The sequence below is a fragment of the Chinchilla lanigera genome, unplaced genomic scaffold (genome assembly GCF_000276665.1).
Source record: "Chinchilla lanigera isolate Chin_1 unplaced genomic scaffold, ChiLan1.0 scaffold00071, whole genome shotgun sequence".
Lineage (NCBI taxonomy): Eukaryota > Metazoa > Chordata > Mammalia > Rodentia > Chinchillidae > Chinchilla > Chinchilla lanigera.
Window position 1 is genome coordinate 2,053,156 of NW_004955472.1, and position 10,397 is coordinate 2,063,552.

Below are 10,397 nucleotides of genomic sequence, written 5' to 3' on the forward strand. Positions count from 1 at the left end.
CCATTCAACTTTTGTGTCACTTTATTTTTTTCTGTTTTCTGAACTTGTTGAAACCGGCTTTTAGTCTCATTTTTTTTTTTCTGTCCTTGCTGTAAGTGATATCTGGTAAGGTTATGTACAGAAGTTTTAAAGTAGCTTTATGTGTTTTCCTCTTTAGTTAGAGGGGAAGAGAATGGAATTGAGTGTAATCAAGAGGACAGAACTTCTGACCGGGGCAAGCGAGCCCGTGTTCGAGGTAAGCTGGAACGATGGGGCGGGAAATGTTCAGCCTCAGAGGGAAGAAGGCAAGGCTGCTGGCCGCTCTAAATAGGGAGAGGGGAGTACTTTGAAAGAATAGTTGGTCTTCTGCAATCTTGTAAGTCTTTTGCTGATACCTGTGAATGAACTGTTTGGGTTGTGCAGTTCTGAAGAAACGGCCTATTTTTAGATGAACTGGGGAAGTTTTTTGTCTGCTTTTGAGATAGGGTCTTGCAGTGTAGTCCATTCGAACCTTGAGTTTACTATATAGCCCATGCCGGCGATTCTCCTGTTTCAGCTTCCTGAGTGCTGAGGTCACAGTTGCATGCCACCATGCCTTGCTGAGAAAGCAATTTTTATGAATAATTTAAAATTTGAGGGCCCGGGGATTTAGCTCAGTGGTGCAGAGCCTGCCTGCTAAGCATGAGGTCCTCCGTTTGATTCCCAGTGCTGCTGTCTCCCCCACCACACCAAAAAAAAAAAAAAAAAAAAAAAAAAAAAAAAAGAAAAAAAAAAAAAAAAAAAAAAAAAAAAAAAAAATCTTGAAAGTTTGACCTCAAGTCATGTCTTGCTGGGTGTGGTGGTACACACCTGTAACCCCAGCACTTACAGACTAAGGCAAGAGGATCATTGCAAGTTCAAGGCTAGCCTTGGCTACACAATGAGTTGAAGGCCATTGTGCATAGTGAGACCGTATCTCAAAAACAAAAAGCAAAACACAACAAAAACTAAAGTTGTGTGTTAGTCTATAATCTGTTTCTGTCCACGGTGACAGCTCCCGAGAACAAGGTGCCGCAGATGAAAAGAAAAGCAAGAGAAACAAGAAAAACAAGAGGGGCATAATTCTGCGCTCAGGGGGCTTACAGCCTCTGGGACTGAAGCCCCATTACCATTCTCAGTCACCTTTTATTGAGAAAGAACAAAGGAAGCAGCAGGGCAAATGGGAGGATAGCAACAGGTTTAGCAAGGACAATACAACTCAATTACCGCAGAAAGAAGACGTGACTTAGTTAGCCATCATGTTACCATTCCTTTGGGCAAATCTCAGCAAGCGTCTAGTGTTGTCCCTGCAGCTTTCCACGGGGCCACAGTGCTTCAGTCATTCCCTTTCCACCAGTGCCTTTGCTGGACTTCCTCGGAAACCACACAGTCATACGGCTTGGTCAGGCCTGAGGTAACACATTGAGAGAGTAACTAAAGAATGTCCTTCTCCACAGCCATGTCATACTTCTGTGATAACGTTCCCCGTCTCTGCCTCCCCAGTGCTGAGGATTGAACCCAGGGGCACCCTGCCACTGACCTCTGTATTTCAGCCCCTTTAACTTTTTGTTCTGAGTTTACGGTTTTGCTAAATTGCCCAGAATGGCCTTGATCTTTTGATCCTCCTCTTCCTCCTGCTCCTCAGCCTGCAGAGTGACAGGGATTGCAAGCATGTGCCATGGCATCTGGCATTACTACTCTTTTCCCCTCTCACGTTTCACCAGCCCTTTTTTTCTCCTCAGTTCTGGAGATTGAACTCACACAGTGCTGAGGTACATGTCCAGTGCTTTACTTACTTCGAGTCAGTATTGCTGAGTTGGCCATTTTGGCACTGACCTTGAGATCTTTCTGCCTCAGCTCAGCCTACTGAGTAGCTGGGATTACAGGTTTGGACAACTGTGCCTGGTGTCTGGCCTCTTTTTTTTTTTTTTTTAGCAAGGGAAAAATTACCCAGTTTATGCCATATGTAAGACATGGGAGGTGTAGTCTCAAAGAGGGCCAAGAAAGATAACCCTTACATAGGCCTGCTTTTGATAGGAACTTGGGCTTCGGAGGCCAAGGGAGGTGGCCTCGTCTGTGGATGCTGTGGTGGAAGATGAACACCCCAAGTTCGTGTTGCCTTGTGAAACAAATGAAGTCTCCCCAGTGACAGCCATCGTCATCTTTGTCCGAGGCAGTTGTCAGACACCCAGTGTCCTCTTTCTGTATACTGGGGGTGACTTGTGTCTAACTCACGGTAACCCCAGGAGTTACCCAAATCTGGACCAGAAATGCAGAGCACAGGATCCTGGCTCCTTTCTGAGTGTGAATCTGTAAGGGCCAGGACTCCTGTTGACAGATTGGTAGGCTTTAGCCAGGTGTAGTGATGTACACCTGTAATCCCAGCACTCAGGAGGCTGAGTCAGGAGGATCGCCACAAGCTTGAGGCCACCCTGGGCTACATAGTGAGTTCTAGGCCAGCTTGGACTATGTAGCAAGACCCTGTCTGAAAGAAAAGACTGAGTTATTAGAACATTAGGTTAGTATGCTGCCAGCAAGTTATTTCATAGCACCTCTGTGGTGATAGAGGGGTGCTGTGCAGTCCTGCTTCTAGGATCTTCCTGAAGTGTATGAGTCTTGGGTTGTAAAATCTGCAAGGAGTATGGCTATCTTAGGGCTCCCTCTGCATATTATGGTCATGGAGAAAGAGTCTACATTACGGTTCTTTCAACAGTATTCTATACTTGATCTTAGCCTAAAGGCCTAGAAGCCATTTCAACAGTATTCTAAGGAGCAGGAAAGAGATAGTGTATTGTTTCATAAAGAATAAATCTGCACCACTGCCCCCCCTTGCGATACTGGAGATTAAACCCAGGGTCTTATGCATGCTAGATGCTAGGTAAATGCTCTACTACTGAGCTACACCTGCAGCCTTTTGTTTTAGTTTTTTAAATTTTTTTTGAGACAGGTTGAGGCAGGCCTTGAATTTTACTATGTAGTCCAGGCTGGCCTTGAACTTGCAGTGATCCTCCTGCCTCAGCCTTGCAAATGCTGGGATTACAGGTTTGTGCCACCACATCTGACATACTCTTGGTATATTTATTTATTTTTTTAGTTTTTATTTTTCTCAGTCATGGTACATTTATTTTATTTTATTTTATTTATTTTTTTGGTACCAGGAATTGAACTTGGGACCTTGCGCTTGCCTGTGCCTCTGAGCTATATCCCCAGCCCAGTTATGATATATTTAGCAGCTCAAAGATAATCTAAAATTTAGTGAAGCTCACCACTTCTATTTGCAGTTTTATTTAACTTTGAATCTGCTTTATGAAGAAAAGATTAACGCATTTTTCATATGGAATTTATGGCATTGCAGAATGTGTTTATGAATTGGTAATGACACCCTCAGTATAAATATTAGGTTATGTGATACATATTTCTTTCCACATCTTTTTTATTAGTGCGTATGTGTTGTGCAGATTAATGGATTTCATTTTTGCAAACCGTGCAGCAATACTTGGATCATTTCCACACATGCACCCCCTGTCCTCGTCCTCAGTTTCACCTTTCAGGGCCTCTCTGTGTAAAATACATCCAGTTCCTGTCACCTGTTGTTGCACTCCCCTCCTCTCTGATGGTTTCCTTTCAGTTTTGACAGTTTTTTCAAGTCCATAAATTGAGAAATGTGACATTTGTCTTTCTGAGTCTGGTATAGTTTGCATAACATTTTGATCTCCAGGTTGATCCATTTTCCTGCAAAATTTTATTCTTCTTTATGGTTAAATAATACTCCGTTGTGTTTATACATTTTCTTTATTCATTCATCCACTGATAGGCATGGAAGCTTGTTCCTTAATTTTTTTAAGGGAGTTCCACACTGACTTCCATAGTGGCTGTACTAGTTTACATTCTCACCAGCAGTGTTAAAGGGTCCCTCTGCTTATCCTTGCCAGTATTTACTTATCTTCAGTATTCTTGATGGTACCCATTCTGGCTATAGCCTTAGCCCCTACTTTTAATTTTTGAATCCTGTGCAATATTTTATTGAGTCCTGGTTCCACATAGCATTTATTTATGTATGTATGTATGTATGTTTTTTTGAGACAGGGTCTCGCTATGCAGTTCAGGCTGGGCTTGAGCTCACTTTGTAGCCCAGGCTGGTCTTGAACTCGCAACAATCCTCCTGCCTCAGCCTCCCGAGTGCTGGGATTACAGGTGTGCGCCACCACGCCCGGCTCCACATAGCATTTAAAAGGATATAGTATTCTGAAACAAAATTAATTTCTGAACAGCTAGGTTATTTCTTATACTTTTATATAGTGACATTACTGTACCTTTAAATATTTGAATTTAACCCATGAGAAAAAACCATTTTTATGAAAGTGGAGTTACATATCATTATTAAATCCAACAAATAACCCGTAATCCAGAACTATTCCTGAGGATTCACATAGTTTGTTGTTGAAGAGCAGCGTTTGCCTTAGAAAATAATGTATGATGTGATCAAGTGTCGTTAGTGTCTCCTTTATTTTTTCAGGAAACAAACCATCATTTATCATAAAATACCTTTGAAACAACAGAGTAGATAATTTGGGGGGGTATTTGAACTTGTCCCTGCTTCCTGTTTATCTTCTATTTTGCCTTTTATTTGTGTACAATTGTACGTGTACTTTGAGTTTCTGGCCTCAAACTCCTGTCAGTCCTCTTGCCTCAGCCTCCGGAGTGCTGGAGTTAGAGGAGTGCGCCACTACACCCAGTGCAGACCATTTTAAAAGCAGATTTTCACTCACTAGTACTTGAATCCATTAATTCTTTTCTGAAATAACTTTAGTGGCACATTTATCGTCAGACTTCTTTGCTAAGGAAAAACTACTATAGGGGATATAAGAATAGTTCTAAATTTTAGTTTTTCTAAAAATCTTAGTACGTTTTTACAGTATATAATTTGTACATTTTTGCACTGTAATATCTGCATACGTCTTGAGTTGGTACATGTATATGACACATTATATCTTTTCTTTATTACTGAATTCCTGGAATATTTGTTGTCATTAGTTTTATTTAGGCTGCTTTGAGTTTGGGGTGGGGGATCTTCCTTTTCCTGTAGGAGTACACCCTGGCCCAGGGACATAGAGGCGTAGCTTGCTTGTCTGGCTCCCTGAGCAACAGCAGGCCCATAGGTGTTCTGCTCTTATGTATGACCTGAGCAGATCTCTGGGCATAGGGATAGCAAGATCTGTATATCATTGAAGCAGCCCTCGAAATTCAAGGAATTTCAGTACCAGCTGTAATGGTGCTTACCTGTAATCCCAGCACTTAGGAGGCTGAGGCAGGAGGATCACTGTGAGTTCAACGCCAGGCTAAATTAGAGTGAGACCCTGTGTCAAAAAAACTAAAAAGAAATCACGGGATTTCATCAGTGTAAAAAACTTCAGAAGCTGGGCATGATGGTGCATGCCTGTAATCCCAGCACTTGGAAGGCTGAGGCAGGAGGATTGTTGCACGTTCAAGACCAACTTGGGCTACAAAGTGAGTTTAAGACCAGCCTGAACTGCATAATGAGACCCTGTCTCAAAAAGACCAAAACAAAGCAAAACAAAATCTCACAACTTCAGAACTAGTCAGTTCCTTTTAATCTCCATGGTACAACCTGGGATGTGTACATAGTTTCTGGCACAGCTGGCTGTTAGCAAACCTTTTCTTTCTTCTTTTTAGCGGTGAAGGGAAGGGATTGCTTTCTACCTTCTTAGATCAGACTCACTTAACCTGTTTTGATTCTCTTTAGATTGCACATTTTTGGGGTCAGGGAAGTGTCTGCAGCTAGGATCTGCCTCACTGGGTGGTTGGTTGGCCTTTATGTTTGGGTCTTTCGTTTTTTTAAGGGCCGCAAGCAACTTTTGCATTCTGGCTCTCAGAAATTCTATTTAAAATTTTTTGAGGAGGCATAAACACTGATGTCCTTTCCCTTTTTCCCCCCTCTCCTCTTCCCTTCCCCCATTCTCCTTCCTAAGTTAATATCAGGGTAGCTAGTTATAGCATCGAGGAACCAGCAAATTCTATTCCTGATTAGGAATGCTAGTGCAAGACATAATCATGATGCTGTTTGTGTGATGAGTGTGGGATGGCGGGGTATGATTGTTTAGAATATATGTAGTATTTTTTGTATGCTGTAACATTTTTGTGTTTTAAAAGGATTTGGACGAGGAAGAGGAAGAGGGGTAGGACGGTTCTCAGGCCAGAGCATGGGGTAAGTCACAGCCGTCCTGTTTTCAGTTACTTCCTTCCCTGTGCCTCACTTTGTTATAGTTGCCCTTCCTGTTTTCTCTCCAGTTTATTTATCTTTATGAATCAGATGTTTTTTATACTTGAAGAGTGTTACTAACAAGTGAAAATAGTACAGCTGGAATTAACTGGTTTTTCAGTAGGCGTTGAGCGTGGTTTCTAGCCTTTGCACTGTTTGCGCTGTGGGCTGGGTAAGTACCTCGGGATGGGTTACTCTGTGTATTGTAGGGTGTTTGGCGACAACCCTCTCCTGTCCTTACTCATGCCAGTTGTGCTCCTGGGTGACAGTCAGAATGTCCAGACATTGCTGCATGTTCCTTGGGTTTGGAGTGTGTGTGTGCACGCACATGCTTGTGTGCATGTTTTACACGTAGTTGAAAGCCACTGCATAAGAGCTGGTAAACCCAGCATTTGTCTTTGCAAGTACACGCAGTGCTTGCCCATGTAAAAGTGATACTCTGTCCTGAGTTATAATAGCAAAGATGAGTATACTGAGTATGTGTTATAATTAATGGGTTATTATTGTTTCTGTTGTTTTCCGTTCCATCCTGTTGCTTTTAAAATGTAAGCTTTTACTGGATTCTTAGAAAAATTGTTTTTAAAAGATCTTATGGCCAGGTGTAGAGGTACATGCATACAGGCCCAGCTACCAGGGGCAGGAGCAGGAGGATCACAGTTCTAAGAGTAGCCTGGGCAATTTAGCAGGACACTGTCTCAAAACAAAAATTAACAAGGATTGGGGATGTAGCTCAGTGGTAGAGCACCCCTGAGTTTGGTCTCCAGTACTCCATCAAAACAACAGAAATCTTAGAGAAGCCCTGTATTGAAGGTAGGAAGTTAGCTCCACAAAGCCTTTGTCTCCATAACTTTCAGGGAAGCACTCTTGGAAGCAGTGCCTCCTGGAAGTGATAGTGTCCCCTGCCATTTTCCTTTTTTACCTGAGCTCTCAGGAAAAAGGAGGAATGAAAATACAGGGAGGGCTGGGCTTCATGGCATGCACCTATAATTCCAGTACTCTGGAGGCTGAGGCAAGAGGATTGCCGTGAGTTTGAAGTCAGCTACTGCTATATAAGTGAGTTCAAGGCTACATAGTGAGACTTTGTCTCAAAAAAAAGGAAGAAAGGAAGAAAGAAAGAAAATATAGGGGGAAACCTGGGAAGATCACTCAGATATATATCTAAGCTTAATATTGTGAAACTAGTTTATGGATTTTTCAGTTTACTTCATGTTTTGTGAAGGGTTGTATCTACTTCAGCCCGTGTGAGACCTGTGAATCCTGATTCCTTGTATGTGTTCTGTTGTTCAAGTTAGGGTTTTAATGAAAATGAAAAGTAGTAGCTGGGCATGGTGGCATGCTGAAGCAGGAGGATTGCTGTGAGTTCAAGGCCAGCCTGAACTATACAAATGTGATTCTACCTTACAGAAAGAAAAAAAAAAAAGAAAAAGAAAAAGAGGGCTAGTTTAGTCACTCTGTTGTTGGGACAGAATACCCAGCACCCTCACTTACAGAAAAGGTTATACTGGCTCATGGTCTCAGCGGGTTCAGTCCGTGGCTGGTCCAAGGCAGAAGTGGCCTGGCCCAGGGGCCTGCTGGAGGGGCGTGGCAGAATTGGTGTGGTTGAAGGAGGGGCGTGGCAGAGAAAGCTGATTGACCCATGGCAGCCAGGAGGCTGAGATCAAAGGGAGGAGCCAGGGTTAAGAGTACACCATTCCAGGGTCGTTGCAAGTTCGAGGCAGCCTGAACGGCGTAGCGAGGCCGTGTCTCAAGAAGACCAAAACCAAAAAAAGTCTGTGCCATTCCAGGTCATGTCCTTGTACCCTCTGCACTGAGGGACCCTTGTAACAGCACATTTGGCTGTGAACTCATCAGCGGATTAACCCACTAATGAGAAGAGCAGCCCCTTGATCAAACCACTTTTTATTTTTTAAAATTTTTTTTTTTTTTTTTTTTTTCCCCAGTACTGGGAATCGAACTCACGACCTCGCGCTTGCCAGGCAGGCGCTGTGCCTCTGAGCTAAACCCCAGCCCCAATCAAACCACTTTTTAAAAACTCTACGCTCTGAACATGAGACTCTGAGATGTTTCACATTTATGTCCTGACAGAAGGGTGAACAAAAATACCATCTGTATCCATTTTTCTGTGTATAAAGGAGGATATAATTTTGCTAAAAGAACTTTAAAGCCAGGCATGGATTCAGACTTGGGGAGAAAAGACTTGTTTGCTAGTGATGTCTTTGTAGTCAGTGGAACTTTCCATTAGTGCCCTGTTTGGCTTGAAGAGATTCCAGAACTCCAAGACTACCTTAGGATGCAGAGGACCACATTGTAAAGAAAATGAGGCCATCATATGAGATTATAGAGACCATTCCTAGGCAACCTCAGCTTTTTAGAAGCTCTGTGTCCCAGTGGCTGAAAGAATTCATTACAGGAAAGAATGGAAGGAAGGGTTGTTGGAGAGACTAGGCTTGTTTGGTGGGGAAGATCACGTTCAGTTACTTGTGGCTGGCTTCATTTGCTTTTATTCTTTCTGTATTTCAAACTCCAGGACGTTTAATCCTGCAGACTATTCAGATTCCACATCTACAGATGGGTGTAGGACAAAAGCAGTTTGGGAAGCTGCTCAGAATGGTGCAAATGAAGAATCGCGTAAGTATTATCTTTTTGTCCGAAAGGGGTACTTTTTCTTTCTTGCGGTGTTGAGGGTCAAACTCGGGGTTTGGGGCATGCTGGGTAAAATGGTCTGCCACAGAGCTATACCAGCAGTCCACAGATGGGTGTTAAATGTGGGAGTGTCAGGAGTCTTACACTGTCATGCACAGATGAAGCCTAAGTGTACTGATGGACACCACTCTCATGTTACTTTTATTTGTTTTTTACCTTAAACATGTCACTGATAGCTGAGTGTGGTGGCAGGTGCCTGTTTCCAGCACTCAGGAGGCCAAGGGAAGAGAATCACTAGAGTCAGTGAGCGCCCCCTCCCCAAGTCTCATTGATGATGAAAAATTAGACTTTTCATGTTACACCGTGAGACACTGCATAATCTGCACAAATCAGTGTAAAGCCATACTGCTGTTGCAGTGTGCCACAGAGACAGTGCATAGAATTTCTCATGAGATGTTTTACTGAAAGTACTTAGCATTCTCACTGGTGGACACCAGAATTTGGCTAGATGAAGTGTTAGATGATAGGTTGTATTGGGGCATGATTGCTTTTGTAGGTTTTTCTATATCTTCCTGTTACCAGATTATTTTTGGAAATTCACTGGCAAATTTTTGGTAACACTTAATTACATAGCGCTCTTTAGAGGATTGATTCATGTACTTAATATACATTAAGTACTGAGATTGTATTTATAAAAATATAATTTAGCACTTCATAAATGAAATATAAGCCAGGCATGGTAGTGGACACCTATAATCCCAGCACTTGGGAGGTTGAGGCAAGAAGATTGAGTTCAAGGCAAGCGTGAACTACACACCAAGACTCTGTCTCAGAAAGCAAAACAGAGATATAACCCAAAATGCGAAAATAATGATCAATAAATTATCAAAAAACAACATTCGTAACATAAACTCTGGCCCAAAAATAAAACACAGCCACCATCCCAGAAGCATAATTCATGAACTAGAAATAGATATACTGTACAGAGGCTTAATAAAAATTATATGTAATTATTGGGAAACACTAGTAAAATTGATGTTTCTTGTGAGACCGGTAACTGGAAAGTGAAGAAGCTTAAATAACTGGTTTTAGGAAGCCCGGTGTGGTGTAGTGCGTGGGTATAACCCCAGCATTCTGAGAAGCCGAGGGAGGAGACAGATTTGAGCCCAGCATGGGCAGTTTAGTGACTTAGTGAGACCCTGTTTCAAAATACAAAGGGCTAGGGGTGTAACTCAATGTAAAGCTCTGGGTTCAATCCCCAGTGTGAAACGACAAACAACAACAGAAAAAACAAAAGCAGTTTAGGAATGAGAAAATCAATCTTTGATATAGGTTGTATAGATACTAGAAGATGATAAGAATATACTTTGTCAATAAATTTAGTGGTGAGCTGGGCATATAGCTCAGCGGCACAATGCCTGCCTGGCAGTTGTGAGGTCCTGAGTTTGATTCCCGGCTCCAAAAATAATTAAATAAA

The 10,397-nt window shown here is 42.3% G+C and overlaps 1 protein-coding gene across 1 annotated transcript in view; it reads left to right on the plus strand.

The window, feature by feature from the left end:
- Positions 1–10,397, plus strand: part of Ubap2 (ubiquitin associated protein 2) — a gene marked incomplete in the record, with an annotated part of 56,508 nt that overhangs the window by 8,759 nt on the left and 37,352 nt on the right. Inside the window, 3 exon segments of the mRNA XM_013523012.1 lie at positions 158–235; positions 6,169–6,223; positions 8,805–8,905. Coding sequence (XP_013378466.1) covers positions 158–235; positions 6,169–6,223; positions 8,805–8,905 — 234 coding nt within the window.